General features: G+C 36.9%; 1 protein-coding gene across 7 annotated transcripts in view; it reads right to left on the minus strand.

Moving 5' to 3' along the window:
* Positions 1-2,808: 2,808 nt before the first annotated feature.
* The window catches only part of SAXO6 (stabilizer of axonemal microtubules 6), a 30,476-nt gene continuing 11,924 nt past the window's right edge, over positions 2,809-21,360 (minus strand). For 6 of the 7 annotated variants that reach the window (XM_027771361.1, XM_027771360.1, XM_027771358.1 and 3 more), the window contains 8 exons: positions 16,247-16,276; positions 15,744-15,919; positions 14,196-14,492; positions 13,329-13,441; positions 13,127-13,236; positions 7,229-7,481; positions 5,086-5,145; positions 2,809-3,609 (listed from right to left, as the gene is read on the minus strand). In XM_027771361.1, the coding sequence (XP_027627162.1) occupies positions 3,497-3,609; positions 5,086-5,145; positions 7,229-7,481; positions 13,127-13,236; positions 13,329-13,441; positions 14,196-14,492; positions 15,744-15,919; positions 16,247-16,276 (1,152 nt within the window). In that variant the 3' untranslated portion in view covers positions 2,809-3,496. The remainder of the gene's footprint in view (positions 3,610-5,085; positions 5,146-7,228; positions 7,482-13,126; positions 13,237-13,328; positions 13,442-14,195; positions 14,493-15,743; positions 15,920-16,246; positions 16,277-21,360) is intronic. The other variant, XM_027771359.1, reaches the window with a different exon arrangement.

Raw genomic sequence — 21,360 nt, forward strand, 5'->3', positions numbered from 1 at the left:
TGAATCAACAAGATTAAAAATTGAATCACAGCAGGACCTACAAATTTAGCATGAACTTCAAAGGAGATAGCATAGGTAGATTTTGAGTAAGAAGACCTAAATTTAATTCACCGTCTGTGAGATCTTACACACATCTCTTTTATCCCATCTATAAAATGAGGATATTTATGCTTAAATCATATGGTATCATTTCTTACATGGACTAAGTGTATTTCTCAAGTTTTTTATCCTTAATCCTCAAAATTATCTTTCAAAGGTTCTTTTCTTGGTGTTCAGGATCCCATAAAGAATCCATATATGTGAGAAAATTCACACACACAATAGAAACCTCCTGTATACGTGCATATGTGCATTTTTATTTGTGTTTTCAACCAGGGACACACTGGGAATTTCTGCATGGGGTGAAGATGAGGGAGAGGGAAAGCAGAAAGCTTAAGTGTGTGCATTCTGGGGAAAATATCCATTAAGATTCTGTTCTTCACTCACAAGACTGATTTGTGAAATACCAACTGAGACAAAAAGACCAACCACAGTTTATCATATTGGTTTTGGCATATATGTAGAGTCAAAGTTATAACGAAGATGAATAAAAACTGAGTTATCTAGATATTTTCCAAAGAGAAATGAAAATGTGTGTCTGTCTACACAAAGACTTGCATGCAAATACTGTAAGCTTTATTCACTAGAGCCCTAAACTGGAAACAACTGGCAAGTCCAGAGGGTGAATAAAATAGAACATGCTCAGCAAAACAAGGTTTTTATGCTGACTGAAAGCCAGACACAAAACGCTTCCATTTAGATAAAATTCTTGCAAACCCACTTGTGCCAACAGCAGGTTAGTGGTTACCTTGGGGACCAGGGGTGCAAGGACAGTTTGACTGCAAAGGAAAATGAGGAAACTTTTGGAGTGATGGAGATGTAGATTGTGGTGTTGATTTCACAGATATATACATCTGTGCAAATTGGCAGAGTTGTCATTTTTTTAAGGGTTGCAGTTTATTCACATAAAAGAACACCTTAATAAAAGTAATTTTTAAACATTGAATTAGAAATACCAGCTCCTGGGGGCTGGCAGGTGGCTTGGTGATTAAAGGCACTGGACTCCCACATGGCCAACCATGGTTGAGTCCCAGACCTGGCGGCTTGCTTCCTTTCTGTGTGTGTGTGTGTATCTGTCCCTCTCTAGTCAAATTAAAATAAAATGAATAAATAAAATTGAATAATTTTTTTAAAAAAAGACAAAAGAAACCCCAGCTCCTAAACACTAGCAAATCTCCAGGGGCAGTTCTCATGTAGCTAAGAGTACTTACCCACCAACTGGAATGCATACCCTCTCTGGAACCAGATGGTGGCACAGCATACCAGCCACACAGGTAAGATCCCAGGTTTTCTCCCAAGGCTTCCCTGCACATGCCAGGTTCATATACATGTGCCCATCATCGGGGCTTGCTGAGGCTGGAGACAGAAAATGCCATGAAGATCCCTTTGGAATGCCTCCCTCTCTTCTCTCTCAAGAAATAAACTTTAATAAAAACAAATGCATGCCTGTGTTGCTCTTAGAGAAATGATGGAAAGTACTGATCCCTCACACCATTCACTCCTCTGGTCACTGAGGAGGGTTAAATTATCACACAGACACTGGGGTCAGGACCTTGGGCCCAAGAGAGCCATACCCTAATCCATCTAACAACTAATAAATTCATACAGTTTGATTCATTTCCCTGTATGTACAAGATTTTTAGTCTGTAGTTTAGGGAAGATAGACTATAAATTATCCACGATTCCTGCAAACTAGCTGATTTTTCACCATAGAACAGTGACCAACCATTGAAAACTATCATAACCAGCTAAATGAACCAACTTTCAAAGAACGTGACAACTCAAAGTTTCTAGAGGGACAGTAAGTTCCAAACTTATTTCACAACTAATACATCTCAGAACATTTATATAGAAGCCAACTTATTCTAAAACCCAGTCATACACTAATTGCACATTTTTATTCCATGTTTAGTGCCTTAATAACTTTTTTTTAATGAGAGAGAATGTGTGTGGCAGGGGAGGAGACAAAGGTGCCCCTGACAGACTCATCATTATGATCCTCTGCCCCAGCTTACCACTTAGCTAGGATTACAGACATATACTACATCTGACCTACTCAGATTGACCTAGGATTTGAACTTAGGCCTCTCGTGTGGCTCTGGCCTCACACAGCAATGCCCTACAACTTGCTCCACATGGCTGGGCCCCTTAGTTATTTATTTTTTATCCTAGAAAGCACATGCACTCACCAGAGACAGAGAGAAAAAGTAAGAAAGTATCCCCTCCAAAGGGGAAGGTCACACCACAATCCTTCCTTTATTTCTTTTGGGATTTTGGGCACACACACACACACACACAAGCCCAGCTTTTTTTTTTTTTTTTTTTTTCAAGCTACTGGGTCCAGGATTCAAACGCACAGCCATCCACGTGGGATCAGGTCACCTTACCCACCATCACACTGATTGGCTCCTCAGTAGTTTTCTTAATGAACAGCTTGAAAAGGTCACTGGAAGGCAGGGAAATGTGTGCCTACAGTTCTTCACAACCTCACAATAACATAAGATCTTTAACAAACTAAAGTACTGTGAGCTAATGGTTTACAAAAGCGCTTCTGACCAAACTAAGCACTTTTGAACAGATTAGTCACTTGTTTTCTAAGCAACATAGGCCACCCTATAGGAATTTGGGGCATGAAAGTCCACATGCCCAACATGACTGTGTAATAAACTTTCTGAAGAAGCCAAACACACATGATCAATCTTTTATTTCAAAATGTCTACAAATTTTTAATTTGCCATTATACAAATAATTTTTCAAAATCCAGACATTATTCAAATGTAAGCCAAGGTCATTATACAAATAGAATACACACAAAGGTCAAAAAATATACATATCCTCCCTCAGCAAATTTCGTTACATAAATAAGAAAAATATATACAGCTGGTAATTTCCAAATTACATTTATCTTAACACTGCAACCACATACAGAAGGTACTAAAATAAAAAGAAACACTTCGGCAAAAGTTAAAGGAATAATAAATTCATTGTATGACATTTACAATTAGAAAGATACATGTAGCCAATCTGAGGGGAATACATACTCCACATCTGGCTCTTTAATTCTTCACTTGAACTTCGTGTAATAGTCTCTAGGTGAGTAAAATTCATAATTCTACCAGCTTCCCTGACACCAATATGAAAGTTAGAACATGTGAAGAACTATATAATCTACATTTTTGTACTTTGGGATAGATGTAAAACTAATTCTTCAAAACTTAAATTTGAATAAACATATGTTAAAAAATTTCCAAGTAAACTGGACTGACTACTGAAAAAAGCAATTTTTCAAAGTAATAAACATCAGAAAAAAATGTGAACAGTCAGAAAGCCTTAACAAAGTAAACAATGAGGGGAAATTATGCCAATGAGTCCCCAGATAAAAGCAACTCAACTAGATTTATGTTTTGCCCCAGAAATTCTCCTTCCTTTTCTGAGCTCGTGCCAGAGTTTGAAAAGCTCGGAGACTAGAAGCTGCAGAGCGAGCAGAAATCTCAGACAATCTGTCTTCATCTGTAATGAAAGAATCCCAAGATATATTCGGTATAAAAATATCTATTAAAAATGTGTTTTATATAACATTAACAGAATATTAAAACCATCAAGTTTCATTTTTTTTTTTTTTTAGAGAGAGATTTTTGCTAGAGGGTGAGTGTGCTTGCCAGAGAGACAAAAGCAAGAAATCATCCCCCGTGGGGGATGGCCATGCCATAATCCCTTCTCCTCCATGTACACACACATGCCCAGTAAGAGTTTCAAGCCACTAGGCCTGGGAGTTGAACTGTGGTTGACAATGTGGGAGTCCAGCAACGTAACCATTACACCATCTGCTGGTCCCCAAGCTTCATAATATTAATGTTAGATCAATCAGAAAAGGTAATCTATTAAAATGTAAAATATTAACATTTTCATGATAGCTCAGTAATTTTCCAGTTCTTATCAGACATAAGTAGAAGCCAAACATTTTAATGTCAAATGAACATTTTTTTCTTTCCTGAAATCCCATAATTTAAACACACATCTCATAATTTCAGTATTAACTGGAAATAGCTCATAATCCTATCTGGCCCTTCTATAAAAACACAGGTATTCTACATAAAAGCTTCTCTAAACTCTTTAAAAACAAAGGGCACGCCTTAACATAGTATTTATATCACATTTCTAAAGTAATCTTACAAAATATAGAAATAATGTTTGACTTTAATATACTATCCTTTGTTATTACTGAAATCCTTCATTCTAAGTAAGCAAATCTGTTATAAGATTATTTATATTGTTCTTCCATTAAAAAGAAAGTAGAACTGGATTCAAAATTGCCAGATGTTTGCATAACACCTTGCTTTCTCATTTAGTGAATTCTGAGAAAAGTCCCAAACGTGCTAACAGAATAGAAAATCTTTACTGTCTATGAACTTGTAATGTATAACATACTAAATTTAAATTTATTTTCCTATTCAAAACTTACATATTCAGTAATTCCTTACTTTTAAGGATGGATTAAAATAGTAACATTAATTGCTCATATCCAGAATTATAAATTTCTCCTGCCACTATTAGAAGCAAACATTTTGTCAGAAAGAGAACTACATCAGAAAAAAGGTTTGTTTTCCCTAGCTATATTTTTTTTGAGACATAAAAAGTGATAAGAATATTCAGGCATTTGAAAAAAGTATGGGATACCATACTAGGCCAGGTTTCTGAGCCCTGAGCTATACAGGGTGGAAAATGGAGTACTGGCTTCAGCTGTGAAGCCGGGCATAGTCTCTCATCCGTTTGTCCTACAGAAGAGTCTCCACTGCAGTAGGTCCCAGTGCACTCATTTATAAACTGGGGATAATTTCAGCCCTCTCAAAGCATCTAATGAAAAAATATCTGTGGAAGCTATTTGTAAATTATAAAGTGCTAATTAAATGTAAGATCATTATACCATTATAAACTATCAAATAATAGAATCTCATACTTTCATGTTACGTGACTACTTTGAAATACCTTCATCGTTAAAGGCTTCATGCTGAGGTAATTGGAAATTGTTCATCCTTGTTTTTCCCACTTAAAAGAAAAGACAGAAAAGATTATCCTTCGAAGCCATCAAGCAGCATATTTTAATTATACTGAACCTTAGTGAAAGTAGGCTGTAGAAATTTTACTAATTTTATATCTTCACAAAAATCACTATCAAAAGGCCATTAGTCTAATTTATAATGTACTTAAGCAAGTATGCAAACCATGGATAACCTCCTGTAATTCTTTCAAATGATAATATCAACCTATTCTTACTTTAAAGAAACACAGTAGGCTTCTGTTTAGAGATGATACATTGAATACTTACAAAAATTACATGAACTTATAGGACAAAGAAAATGGGAGACAAGAAAACAGCAACAAATGCTAGAAAGTGGAAAGCAAATGGAAGGGCAGTGAGTAAGTAGCTACACCAAGCAAGCTGAATTCTTAAGTCGTGAAAGGAGTAAAACCAAGAAGTAACCTATCTGTTCCCCTAATAGCCCAGGGGAGTAGTGAAGACCACTGGAAGCTGGAGTGAAGTTAAGAATGTAACAGGAAATGGGTAAAATATATTTTTACAAAATAGAAAGTCAGATCCTCTTTTAAATTTAGTTGGTGGGCCAGCCAGGTAGTATGGTGGTTAAGGTGACTGGATCCCACATGACTACATAATTCAAGTCCTAGAGCTGCTGCTTGAAAAACACTCTGGGCACATGTAAATGCATCTTAAAAAGTCCTGCTGGAGGAAACGAGATTGTGCTGTGGTCATCCTGCCTCTGTCTTTCAAGTGAGCATACACACCCTACAGCAAACTAAAATGAAAAAATGTACATTGTTGATTAATTGCCTCTCTCCCATAAGAGGAATGGAGATTTCATCCTTAAAGGCTTATCAGAGCTACGCTGAGTGAGTAATACTATATTCAACTCAGAGCAGGAGACTCTATTCAAAATGAGGCATCATATACATCCTTTAAAGAGATAATACGTTACAGCCATAAAATAAGAATGGAATGGTGTATAAAAAGAATATGCAGTATTAAAAAAGAAAATCTTGGGCAGATGAAAGAAAGAAAGAGAGAGAGAAAAAAAGAAAGTGAGAGAGAGAAAAAAAAGAGAAAGAGAAAGAAAGAGAGAAAGAAAGAGAGAAAGTTAAAATAATTCTTTAAATAAAAAAAATTATTGGAAACTGAAAATATAGCAATTTTTTTAAATCCAAAAGAAGAGGTAGAAGCTAAAAACTAGCAACTCCTACAAATTATTTTTTTAAAAAATACAGAGAAATGAGAGGTAAGATAATAAAATAAAATAATATGCAATATCTGAATAAAAGATGCACCATGAAAAAGAAACAGAAAATAGGAGGTAAGAAATTACTGACTAAATAATTCAAGAAAATTTCCCAGAATTAAGAATTTTCCAGGTTCAAAAGATCTACAGGATAATAGCAAAGAATGAAAAAAGACCCAAACCAAGACACATTATTGAAAATTTCAGAGCACAGGTGTAAGAGAAGATTCTAAAAGCCACCAAAAAATGAAGAAAAAAAAGAAAAACACCACATACGAGGGAGATTCAAAAAGTTCACAGCAAATGAATATTATGAAAAAATGGTGCATGGATTTCAATTAATCTGCCCCAACATAAATTCATACTTTAATTTCACTTTTCCACTAACATTCTGATGTCTTCTTGGATGAAAAGTCCAGAACAAAACAGCACCAGACTTCTCAACAGTTCTAGAAGCTAGAAATGAACAGAGCAATGCCTAATAAAAGTAAGAGAAAAATCATTTCTGCTCTGGAATTTTATTCACAGGCAGCACTTGGAATATCTGGGGACATTGTGGTTGTCACACCTGCGAAGAGGGGCTAGCACATCAAGTGGGCTGCCTATGTGTGTATGGGTAAGAACTCGAGACACCACTCACTGACACAAAGTGAAAGCAAGCTTAGGTGCACGACCATCAAGTATTCCAAAGACTGAATTCTTTTTTCCTATTTGAAGAAATCAATTACATTAACTTAAAAAATTAAAAACATAACTTATTAGTGTAAAGTATATACTTACAGCCTTTGTCTCTACTAATGCAATTTTAAAAGATAAAAAATTAAAACCCAAATAATTACCATTATGCTGAAATTCTGGATCTCTCAGAGAACCCTGAATTCGACGGGAGGGGTGCCAGTAAGATGAAGCGTAGGGCGGAGAATGCGACTGTCCAGGGGTGTTTGTTGGGTATTCTGGGATGTTTGAAACTGGAAGAGCTGCCTCAGCAAATTTGGGGATACTGGTTTCAGAATCTTCCCGTAAAGGTAGGGGATCGACTGTTTTAATACCAGCAGCAGGGGAAGTTAACAGGGATAGAGCACGACTCTCTTTCTAAATGACACAAAAAAGAAAAGATACATATGTATGTGAACCTATGTTAATAAAGAAACCAAACATTTAAATAAAAAATAAATAAATAGATATAAATGACCACAAAAGTAATAGGAAAAGTTATGGGGAAAATTTATGTAACCTTCATATGGGGAAGATTTTATAAACCTAACAACCATAAAACACACTTTGCTAATAAAACCAAAAAATAAACACATTCAAAACAATTAAAAGAAAAAGGAAAAACTTTGGGTAAATATACAACTTACATGACTGACAATGGATTATTATCATTGACATAATATTTCTTTAAAAGTAATAAACAAATAACTTAATTAAAAGGGTAGAGAAAGAATATGAATAAACAACTAACGTACACATGAATTACAAATGGTAAACGTATTCTACCCTGCTAATAATCAAATAATTAAAAAATAAAAGCAGTGAAGTATTAATTTTCCATTTATCGAATTGCAAAAATTAATTTAAAAAAAAAACAAGAATAATCAAAGCTGGTAAAGATGTGGAAAATTTGAAACTCTGTAGTTCGGTGGCCCGAACTACAGAAGCCTCATCCAATCCCGAAAGGTGAGCTGCAAACTCTTACAGACTGCTGTTGAAAGTATAATCTTTCTGAGGGGGCTGGCAAAACATAAGCAAAAGCCTCAAAATTTTGTGCTCTTTGACCACACAATATTAACAGAGTATTTACACAAAAAGAGATAATAATATGAACAAAAATGTAGCTAAAGGATGGATGTATCTACTAAGTCTATTCTATCCACACCTACATACTTATCCACAGTATAATGAATATACTAACATATGCATATAACTAAAAATGTCAAAAATATAACAGTGGTATCCCTTGGACAGTAAGTGTGAGACCATTTATTTCCTATTTGAGTTTGGTCAGTACTTACTGTTTTCCACAATGACAATGTATCATGATCCTGAAAGTCCCTGATGATTTTACTTCTTAAAATACAGGCTGATAAAATAAAATACAGTTCCTAAACTTTCCTGATTCTTCCTTGCAATTGTTGCCTTCACTTAGTACCTTCAGGTATCTCAGCGCAACATTCCAAACAATGCTTTGAAATCTTAAATACAATTTTATGCAATAGTTTACTGCTTTAAAGTAGAAATGGCGTGGGTCTCAACCAACAAATACATATTTTAAAATCCAGATCTAGGATAAAACCACAAATCTTCTTTTTCTTTCCTTTTTAACTACAAGGATCACTTAGTGTAATACAAATAATTCCAAAGAGAAATTGTTCTCTTGATTTATTTTCTTTTTCTATATATATCAACACAAATTAGGATCTCAGTCAAATTGATTTCACTATGGTTAAAAAGACCTGAATGAAATCGATGAAGTATGTCAAACACATGGGGTTCCCAGGTTTAATGCATCTGATTTTGTGATCTGTTTTTGAACCCACAGCCTCCTCACCAGCCTCAGTGCTTCCACTCTGCCCTGTGTATGGCAGTTCCCCACTGAGTAACCACAGTGGTTTGAGTTAGTCCATAAATCAGATCTCATTTGCTGTTGCTTCTAGTTTTCCAAGAACTTGCCAGTGGCCCTAGAATAACAACCAAATGCCTTACCTGTTCCCCCTTTCCAACCTTATTTTCTAGCTTCTCCTTTACCCTTCTCTAGGCTCTGGCATCACCGGCCTTCTCACTCTCGTTAAAACTCTCTAACACCTGCCTTACTGTTTCTTCTACCAGGCAAATGTCTGCCCCACACGACTGCAATGGGCACCTCACTCATTAGTCAGGAGTCAGCTAAAATGCCACCTCTGTAAATGGGCCTGTCCTGGTGGCCCGAACTACAGAAGCCTCATCCAATCCCGAAAGGCGAGCTGCATACATTTAATTAACAGCACTTAAAATGACCTGGGATTATCTTTTCAAAAAATTGTCCTTTTCTCCCACTGAAAATGTAAGCTCCATGAAGACAGGATTTTGACTTGTTGACCAATGAATCCCAGATCCTAGAACAGTGTCTGGCACATAGTAAAAGTCCACTAAATATTGAATTGAGTCAATAAAAATGAAATTGCTGGTATTTCCCACAAAGAGAGGTCTTGCCCAAAGTTCTCTTACACAGTGTTCAAGATCACCATCAATCTCTCTGAAGAAGCCAAGAAAAGTCAACCGTGGTCTATCATCCTTGTCTCTCATCCCCATTATCCAACCTAGCATCAAGTCTTGCCACTGTTCCACTTTCACAATTCTTCAGTTTCATCCACCTCTATCTGCACCCACCTACTTACTCCAAGCTATCAAATTCTTCTACTTAACTATCACAGTTGCTTTTAAGGATATCCACAGCATACTCTTGCTTTCCAGGGAAGCCAAGCAGAACTTGCCAAACATAAAACAATCACAACAGCCCTACATTTCAAATATTTCAATGCCATCTTTTGCACTGGGGACAATTACAGATATTTTCAGTATTGCTATCTTTTCCACCACGTTCCCTGCCACACCCTATACTGCTGTTTGTTTCTGAAAACTCTTATGTTCTTTCTCTCAAAAGGATCTCGGCACATGCTACTTCCTCCTCCCCACCCTTTCTATCCAGTTAATGCTTCCTTTTCCTCTGTCTTAGCTCAATTATGACTTCTTTTAAGGAGCATCCTTGATTTCCAAGAAGTTTTCTGACCTACATGACCAGGCCAATTTTCTCCAGAACAGCATTCTACTTTGAAATTCTTAGTACTTTTAATTCTACTGTGTTTCTGTTTCTTTTTATTGGTGTGACTGATTATTGTACTGGGCTATACCATGTCTCTTTTTATTCACTACCATGGCCACAGCAACTAGCATGTGGCTAACATCTGCTGAATGAATGAGGCAAGCTAGCACACACAAGCTTTTCATTTACAAGATTTGAAAATGCTCCTTGATAATGAAATCAATACCATGAGAACTCTTTTAAGTTTTATAAGACACTATTGTTTAGGAGTTAAAAACACAGATGTGAGAAAGACCAACTGAAGTCAAATTTTACTCTACCATTTAGCAGTTTTGTATTCTTAGTTTTACCACCTAAGTGAAAGTAATAAAAATTCCTAGCTCTGAGATTCATTTTGAAGACTAAACAAGTTGACACATGTAAAGTATAAGTTACCCAAACTGCTGCTGCCCCATAATATTCCACAAGTCAAGGTGGAATAAAGATGATTAAAAGTTAACAGTGGTACGATTTCTGGACATTACAATCACGTAAGCTCCCTAATTCCTATGGCAAAAAAGAGACAGAAGGTGAGACTACTCAAGGAAAATCTAATAATGGGAATAATTTAATGAAAACTTAAAGACTTATGAGTTTAATTTTATATGTAATAGTATTTACAAGAAAGTAAATGAGAAAAAAATGGTTGTGTATATCGTTTGATGACTCCAATGCCGACCAGGAACCAAGGGGGTAGAGGATGAGAAATAACCAAATCTAATTCCTGAATACAACTCCTGGGAGTGCTGATGGCAAAAAAATTTACACAGAAAGATTTCTAATTAAATTATTAATAAAAAGTCTGTTTACTTTAGAAGGGTATTTAATTAAAATGCTACAACTGTAGTATGTGCCCTCTGAGGCAAAGACTGGCATTAAGATGTTAATGGCACTATTACTCTATTTGGGTTGTTCAACAAATTGATTCCACAATAGATAAAATAAGACATATAAGTCCAGCTGCAAGTATGGATCAGAATCACTCATTCTGGCTGAGTCAGAGCTGTGTGCACAGCTGCCTGGAAGCTCACACCTTCCAGTCGGTGTCCTCGTGAGGAGGAGAGCTAACAAGGGAACAGAACAGTTTTGCTTCTTTCCTTTTCCCCTTGATTCCCTCCCTCTCACTCTCGTCCATTTCCCACCCTCCTCCTGCACTGCCTCTAGTACCCACAGTTGCTCTCCATGCTTTTATACCTTTCAGTCTTTCCTACTGTTCCTCCCTAACCAATTCAAGGTCCATAGCCGATCATATAATCACTTCCCTGCACATACCTGAACTCTTGTACCTGCTCCTCATTTTGTCTTACTCTCTTGACAAGCCAAGTAAATACGACTTTCTATCCTCCACCTCTACAGCCAAACATGCTCAGAGAAAAACACACAACCCCTTCAGTTTGTCTTACAAATTATTTGCATCAACATACTAACATGCTGTTCTCTCTTCCATTCTGGTCTCACTTCTTTCAACTACTACTACATTACTCTGTTTCCCTTCTTGGAAAAAGAACTCCAGAAACAATCATCTGTAATAGCTGTCTCCAAGTCCTCTCCTCTTATTTCTCTGTGATCCGCTTGCATTTAGGTTTTTACCCATCCCTACCAACAAAACTGTCCTTTATGAAGGTGAACGGTGACTTCCATGTTGCTAAATCTAATAGCCAATTCTCATACCTTCTGGACTTATCAGGATCATTGATTCTCAACTCCACCTAGATACCTCCAGACTCCAGTCTCCTCTTGTCACCACCTTCCATTCAGTCTCCTTGCTGGTTAGTCTTCAACAGGGGCTCAGAAGCTCTGCTCCTTTGACTGTCTCCTACAGTCTCAAGGCTTTACATACCTCTCCCACCTTTAAAATAAAGAGCCTCAAATCTGTATCTGCAGCTCCTTTTCCTCTACACTGCATCTAGCCAATGGACTCATACGGTCAACTCCCTCCTCAACACATATAACCAATAAACTTCTCAAACTTACCATATTCCAAATAGAACTCTTGATCTTTCCTGATAGATCTTTTCCTCTCACTGTTTTCCTCATCTCAGTAAAATGGCAACTCCACCCTTTATCACTCAGATTAAAAATCATAAATGATATTATATATTATAATTGACTCCTAACAGGTTCCATGTCCTTACCCTTGCTCCCCCATGGTCTGCTCTCAACACGGTGACCAGAATGACTTTCAAAAAATCCTAAGTCAAATTATGTACTGTTTCTGTCTTTCCAATGGCTTCCCATTTCACAGTCCCAGGTCTGGGACTCAAACCGTGGTTGGCCTTGTGGAAGTCCAGCAATATAACCACTACGCCACATCCTGGCCCCTCAGGTACTCTCTTGATCTCAGAGATTTTACCCTTATTGCTTTCTCTGTCTAGAAAGTCTTCCCAGATATTCACACAAGTTATTCTCCCACCTCCTTCAGATCCTACCCAAATGCTATCCTCTCAGTGAGGACTTCACTGGCCATTTTCTGTTTATATCTCCTGGTTTTTCTCCTTCATACTCATCACTAGCTAAAATACTGTGATTTATCTAGTTATCTTGCTTATTGCCTCTCTCTGCCACTAGAATCTAAACTCAACGAGGGTCAGGAGTTTTATCTGTTTTGTTCACTATGGTACTTCCAGTGCTAAAATAGTGCTGGAACACAACTGCCACACAGAAGATGCTCAGCGGACAGTATTGCTTTTCTTCTCTCTCTTCCTGTTGAGTCACTACTGACAAGATTTGGAGGTATATCAACAGAAATGCAATGCCTTTGCCTTACAAAAATCATGTGAATTGTATCGTTTCAACGTATGACAGAAGTTTCCAAAATGTCAATCTACCTTTTATTACATATAACTAAAATAATCTGGAACAGATAGATGCTTTTCCAAAATATAAAAATATTTACCTTAGTTAAGACAGTTTTGGGAGTTTCTAGGCCATCCTGAGGAGTCAATCTTTTCCTCTGTTCTGAAGCTGGAGACTTCACTTTAGATGGAGAAACTAAAACAGCACCACCTACAAAAGTGCAGAGGACGAGTTTCAGTGAAACCAAATGATCATGGAGAAAAGGCAAGTTATACAAGAGCTATGCAGTGTTTGCCTATTACCAACAGCTGGAGTAGTAAGGTCATGATGAGTCCTTTGGATTCCACCCAGTTCTCTCAACTTTGGAGTAGGAAGTCTGCCTCCTTTTCCTGAGGATACGGAAGAAGAATCCGACCTACAAATTGGAACAAGCTATTATGAAGCATTTCTTCCAGAAAGTATGATTAAAAATACCTTGCTATCATGCAATAATAAAGTAAAAAACTTGAAGGCCATTTTCTTTCTGAAAAAATAAGAAATCCATGTCCAGTCAAGAGTGACTGAATACTGGAAAGGGGATGATCAACATAAGTCAGTAACAACACAGCTGATAATTCTTCCACTAAGTCAGGGCCCAAGCTCAGATCAGCTGCACACCCACAAGTAAAGGATTTGGACTACTGACACAAAGCACCACCACTCTCAGTGGTACAGTATCACTCCCCAAAATAATCTGCACGTGACAATAGGATTGACTATTGTCAGAAATCTCTCTTTTTAATTACAAAACATTATCTATTCTTTCTTCTTTGGTAGAACCATCTGATATTAAAGAACATCAGCTTATTTTCCTTCAGTATAAAGGAAGTTATTCTTCCAGATGCATTTGTAAATCTCACAAGTCATAATTACAGGACCTAAATAAAAATAACTCTGCTTCCTCCAAAGTGTTTCAGTGTTCAATTATCAATTAGTCGTGACTCAAATACCTGAGTGAATCAAATTATAAACTATGCAACAGTTCTTACTTTGTGGCATTTAAGAAAAATCTGCTCGTGATTAGTCATAAAACCAAAAGTGTAAACTACTATAGTTAGTAACAAAACAAGATAAATAGTAACCATGTATATTAATGCTTCCACACATACTGAGTAAATTAAAACACTCACCCTTCTTTTATCTTGTCTGGCTTAGATTTCTCATGTACATCCAACTTCTCTAACTCTTCTACATAAACCTGTTTGTCCCTCTCCTTTTCTTCCTCCTCCCCTCTGGGCTCTTTCTGTATGTCTTCACTGGTGTTCTCTGCATCCCAAGCCAGTCGCCTTCTAACAGGTACAGTGGGAGACTCTGACATGCCTAATTTTTTCGTGGTATTTTTCTGTGGCTGTTCTTCTAAGGTATGTCCTTTTTCTTCTGGTTTTGCAGAAGGACATTTCTGCAAAGTCTTATGGCTTCTGGGATCTCTGCATTAAAAAAAAAAAAAGTTTTATTTAAACTTAAGTAGTTTGAGTTTAGAAGTTTACACTTATTTTAGTGAGTTCAACAATTCATTCCACTGTTCACAACTACCTGGTTTCTCAAGATACTCCCTTGTGCAAATGAAAAGAGAAATCTAATTAAGAGTTCATTTCATAGGATAATAAATGAAAGTTATAATCTGAGTTTCTATGATTATATTCCAAAATAAAATATATTTATCTTCCCTTCTACCTTCAAGAATATATGCCTGCACCTCTGCAGACAAGTCATACTTAGCCCCTAAACTGGCTTTTACACAAAGAACCATGACCCCACATGGTCAGAGTTATTTAGATACTCAACTGGAGTTTGTACACAAACAAGTATACTTGTGATTAATAAGCTGATTCAAGTTTTACTTTCGGTAGATTCATTTTTTCAATAAATTGTAGATTTTGTAACAAACTTTTAAAATCGGATAAAATTAAAATTTATAGGTTCAGTTGGTAAGCATGACTACTAACATAAAGTCATGCATCACTTAGTGACTGGGACATATTCTGAGAATGCACTGCTAGGCAATTCTGTCACTGTGTGAACATCATGGAGTGTACTTCCACAAGCCTACACAGTGTAGCCTACTTCATACTTAGGCGGTATGACACAGCCCAAACATCTCATGGGACCACCATTACACATGCAGTCCATTACTGGCCAAGACATTACTGTGCAGTGTGTGACTCTCTAATAGCTAAGATCCATTTTATTTGTCACAAATCGATGTGTCACTTCTCTTATAAATCACATCCACTTTAAAACCCAAAACAGCAGAAAATTCTCCCGTAAAATCAGGGGTCAAGCTCCATATTAACCACAAAATCCATTAACAAATGATAATAAATATGTACTAATAGTTTATACTCTGAATGTTTATTGCTGTTGACCCTTTTTCTTAATAAAAACAACTTCTTGAAGTTCTGTTACAGCTCATACAATCATCCCTAGTCTGCTATTGTTAACAAAGAATACTCTAAAATCCAGTTTTCCAAGTTTATATTATGTATTATTTATACACAAGTGCCCACAGCTTTATTTTTTAGAGAATAAACTAAAAGTAATGAAACCAAATAAATGGCTGGCACGCATCCATCTGACTAGGAGACAGATTCTGAATAGTCCTATTATTTTCCTGAATCATCCTGATCGGCATAAGCTTCCGCATATTTTCTTTCTGCCATTCACAACAAACACCTCACCCAGCAAGATCTAGTGCTCTGATGTTGCTGCTAATGGTTCCTTCTGAGCTCGTGGTCGAGGAAACATCCCAACAATAGTTGTTATCAGACATAATCTGATTCAAATGGTCTCGAGAAAAATGTGTTCCCTGAACTCGTTTCCTATAAAACTCAGCCTTCTCTCGGAGTTCTTTAACCTATACAAGAGAGTTAGACATCATGTGTTATTGTAAATACTCCTTTACAAATATCACCAAGCAGCAGAGTAAAGACATTGCACAAATACAGCCAGAGACCAAGGAGAAAAGAAGGCAAAAACAGCCACATACAGTCATCAGACTATGAGCATTTAAGCAGAAAATAGAACAAGCTAAAGCATAATGCAGTTATTTATTACAGACCAGCAGGCATGAATAAATTTGTAGCAGCTAAGGAAAATATTGACACCTACTTCTTATTCCAACTGAAATTACACAAGTACTCTATGCATTATTATAGTTTTTAAAAACTCAAAAGCAACCAACCTCCGCATACCACATGGCATTTAGAGAACCCTAGGAGAGGAATACAGAAACACACTTAATGCCAGAACTGAATATTAATGGGAATTAATGAAATACCTTATTATTCTTCTTTCTACATTTATATCAAACTTGTCAATCCACTTTGCTTAGTATTCTTAGCAGTATTTGATTCAGTAACCAAGCTATCATAATATTACCTTTTAAACCAGCCACATTCTTGCGCTGCTAGGATGCTGTCAATGACTGGTAGCCTAATTACTATTCCTATTTCCCCACCTCTTGAAAGTACTGCTATACTAGTAACTCCTAGCTCCTTCTACAGCTTGTATTATATCAGAAGCCCCACTGAGAGAATGATGAGGTTTCCTTTTCCAAATTTCTCAACCCCTTAGAATCAGCAAAATCTCAGCTTTTTAAAATGTTCCACACACAAAAGAAAATCTTACAAAATAATAATTGCAATATCATAAACAAAGAAGATTCAAAGGAAAAGGTTCTGATGAACTGACAGATGATTTGAATTCCCTATTACGTAAATAGCATATTTTCATATGAAAAGAAGCCTTTATGTCTTTTTGAGTCCCTTTCATTTTATTCATCATACTGCCACCTGCTGGCTTCTCTTATGCAATTCTACACTGTGAAAAAAGAAGTTTCAGCTTTCCCCTTAAAGTTCTGTTGACAAGCTTTATTTATTCTCAAAAAATTCTGATACTTTATATCAGAAACATGGGATACTAACTTTAAAAGGAGAAGTTACCTTTCATTTGTTTAAAGGCAAAGTAAGCAAATAAAGCAATCAAAAGCAACTGGGAAAATATCCTCAGATCCTTAAGAAGACAACACTGAATGCAAATGAAGGAAACGTCCATGGTCTAGAGAATGAGCCAAAGCGAAGGACAGTACCTGTCATGACACAAGAAACCATAATACCAGCAGAGTCCTACAGCTCAAATAAATGAAACTTGAAAAATACACCTAAAGAATTATTCACACCATTGTTTCCTTCACTGCCAAAGTTTGTGTTATGTTCATTTATTATTTCAGTTAACTCCTTCACTTTAAAGAAAATTACAAGTAGTGGGACCAGCAGTTAGCGTAATGGCTATGTCGCTGGACTCCCACGTAATCGACCGCGGTTCGAGTACCAGACCCGATGGCTTAAATTCACGCCAGGCGCTTGTGTGTGCGTGCCCAAGATCCCGAGAGGAGAATGGAGGAGAAGGGATTGCGGCATGACCATCCCCCCTGGGGGGTGATTTCTCGCTTTCTGTCTCTCTGTCTCTCTCTTGTCTGTCTGGCAAGCACACACACCCTATAGCAAAAAGACTCTAAAAAAAAAAAAATTACAAGTAGTGGTTTTTGCACTAAATGGGTAGAACTGAGACATGGGGACCAGGTCTGTTGACCTTCTAATGAGCACATCCTGCATGCAGGCATAGAAGCCTTGTTATAGCCTGTCTTGATACTCCCTGGACAGTATTTCTGTACGTGACTCCATGTCTCACATGTTTCATAGCTACTCCATCATCTACGTGATAAAATCTGCATGCCTTAGCATCACTTTCTCCTCTCTTCTCAAAGTCCTTGGTACACATCCCCATTAGTTCTGACCCCATTCCATTGTTCAAGTCATCCTCCTCCATTAACCTGTGAACTCCCAAGGTGAAGGAAAATGTAGCATTTAAGCACTGAATGCACAAATATAGACTAAGCAGCAGGCCTGAGTGAGAGACAGCTGGTAGCCAAAGATAAGCACTCGAGGAGTCACAGTCTGCTAGAGGAGGCTGACCTGCACACAAATGATTATCCTGACACTGGAATGGCCTATACATAAAAACAATGAGACAGAAATTGAAGGAGTGGTCCAAAATAAGACCACACTACACACTGGGTAGTATGGGAAGGAGCAGCCGAGGAGGCAACATTCTAAGAGGCAGAACCCTACTGTTTGATAAACGAGACGATGGACAAATACCCCCTCTATGGACACAGTGATCCAGTTATATTTGGTATTAATCCTATTTAGAGAGGAGGGAAATGAAAATACCTTATGGAAATTCTATTAAGCCAGTTAATTCAGTTCTATATGTTTACTGACATTTAAAACTCGGTGCTTGAACTTACTTTATCAGCTATCTTTATCAAATCTTCGTAGTAATATTATGTTTTACAAATGCTCAGTTTTGAACATCTATAATCCTAAACTAAGATGAAAAACAGTACGAGGAAAACATCTCCCAAAATAAGGTGTTGTACTAGAAAGAGAAAAAGAAAGAAATGGTGTAAACTCGATATTAAGAACATCCCCTGGGTGTGAATGGTGACATAGTAGTAAAACCTGACACTCTATGAGGCTGACTCACATGAGAAGATTCCAGGTACAAGTCCAGAGACCTTCATGACTGGTGGGCATGCAAGTGCCCATTATGGGGCTGCCTGGGAGTGGATCACTGCATCAAGACCCTTTTGTGGGTGCCATACCTCTCTCTCTCATATGTGGAGAAAATAGACAAATAAGTAACTTCCTGTCTTACTTAAAGGTGGCCCCATGGCCTGGTAGTTAAGGGAGTCAGATCCCACATGGCCAACCACAGTTCAAATCCCAACTTCAAGAGTATGCAGGACACAAGTATATGTACACCCAGAATCTGGACAGGATGGAGAAGGGATTGCAGCATGTCCACAACCCTTTGGGTGGGTGATTTCTCCCTTCTCTGTCTCTCTGGGGAATGCACACCCTCTCTGGCAACTTAAAATAAATAAATAAATAAAAAGATCAAAAAAATAAAAACTTGTCCTTAAAATTTAAGAACAATCCCTACAGCCAATAACCAGAACCAGTAAAACGTAAAGGAATAAACCATTTCCAACTAAATTAAAATAATACATACACGCACTGCTTTCCAGGTCAAGTAATGCCATCAGATTATATGATAGAAACACTAAGTAGAATGTTTTCATTTCTGGATTTATTTTCACAAATTAAAAGTTCAACTAAATTGTTTAACATTTATATGCAGAAAATTCAAACTCACAAAACTGGAGGAAAAAAAAATTTTTCCCTAAAATAGAAGTCAGTTTATACCTAGTCCTTGCAATATCTGTCACATTACAGGATCTCTCTCAAATGTGGGACTTTATTTAGAAACAAAGTCATGTATGCGGAAAACAATGAGAATAAAATTACCTCAATCAATGTATAATAGTTTGGATGATTAAACAATTATCTAGCAAGCAATAAACACAACCCCACAGATTTAGTAGTTAGTTTTTCTGCACATGGGGAACAAACAATTTCAATTACTGGTTATTATTTAAAATAATCCTTTAAGTGAACACTTTATAATATAAACACCGGTACAAGTGGTTATATTATACAGATGACACATAATCACCAGACAAATAAAAACAACCACCCAAATGTTTTATGAACAGGGGACTAAGGATAAAATTTCCAGGCACCAGACTATAGATTAATTCAAAAAGCACAATATTTCAAAAAACAGAAAAGGAAATGTAGATGGTATATGGACCAGAAAATTGTAACATGATTCAAAAGTGTGTTAATACTCTAATGATAACAAAGTCACTGATGTCAAAGTACATTTGAAGACTCTGAACATATCCCTTTGATTAAATGTTAGGAGCAGGAAATGACGGAGTACCTTATATTAGGCACTTCATCATCAGTCACATATAGTACATATCTTCCAGGGGGGAAAAAAATCTTAAGATTTAAACAAAATATGGCCCATATTAAGTATCAATAACCTAGCCAAGTAAACCTGTTATTACCATCAATGATCACTTCTTAGTTAAAAATTCTTATTCTTTTAAAATATTTTTGTTATTTTAAAATAAAAAGTTGGTGGACATTTTTTAAAAAAAGTCTTATTCTTTTCTAATTCCAATTTACTTTTTAAATTATTTTGCCCAAAAAAAGTTAAGGCAACCTATACCACTACCTTAAATATTTACAACCACCAACAGAAATTAACAAAGTAAAACAAAACAAAATTGTTACCAAGATCTCATAAAAGGAAACCCTAAAAAAACAAATCTTAAATTAACAATAAAAATGTTCTCTTCCATCAGGGGAAGATAAAAAATTTCACGTTATTTTGACTTCAGACATAATGATCTGATAGTCTATGTAATGTTTAGATCTGAAACCTAAAACCAATTCATAGTAGTGTAAAAAAGTCTCAGAGTTCATCTTTCAAAATAAGTAGCTTCCCATGACCTCAACTGAGTGAAGCACCAGCGGTCCCTCAATGGTCACTGTATGCTGTCTTTGCCTTGGCTTTTCCCCAGACCCATCAGACTCCCCAGACATAGAGTTTCTTGCCAAGATCTAGGATGGTCACAAACTGCTCAAGGATTATGCTGACTCAGTTCCTTTCTTCCATCAAGGCTGCCTCCAACGCCTGTATTTTATTTAGATTTCGCCAGATGACTGTTGTCCTAAAACACCTTTGAGCTTTGTCTGTTACTCTACCCCTAAGTCATTCTCAAGTAGAGAGCACCAAGAGCAGCCACAGTAGCAGGAATCAAGAAACCTTCTGAAACCACATGCAGAACCCAGGAGTCACCCAGAAAAAATGTCTGGGAACTACCAGCTCAAAGGCCAGCAGTTCAAAGTACCCATACCATACCCACACAGGCCAATCATGCATAATTGTTGGCCATGGTTTTAAGTACAGATAAAAGATTATTCCCTATCCAAATATCCCTCTCTATAATGACAGCGGGAAGGGGGTGGTTACTTACATCTAAGCTAAACAGAAATGTTTTCATTTAGCTTATTCACATAGAAAAGACAAAAAAAAAAAAAAGGTCAAGATATGATTTTAAAGATGCTAATTATACAATAACCAAAATATTCCACTTTTTACGCTTTGAATATAAGAAGCTAGTACTGAGACCAGCAGTTGGCATAATGGTTATGTCAACACACTCCCATGTAGTCGACTGTGGTTCGAGCCACGGACCTGGTGGCTTAAACTCACGCCGGGCACGTGTGTGTGCATGCCCAAGATCCTGAGAGGAGAATGGAGGAGAAAGGATTGCAGCGTGGCCATCCGCCCGAGGGGAGATTTCTTGCTTTCTGT

The sequence above is a fragment of the Tupaia chinensis genome, unplaced genomic scaffold (assembly GCF_000334495.1).
Source record: "Tupaia chinensis unplaced genomic scaffold, TupChi_1.0 Scaffold000208_1, whole genome shotgun sequence".
NCBI lineage: Eukaryota > Metazoa > Chordata > Mammalia > Scandentia > Tupaiidae > Tupaia > Tupaia belangeri.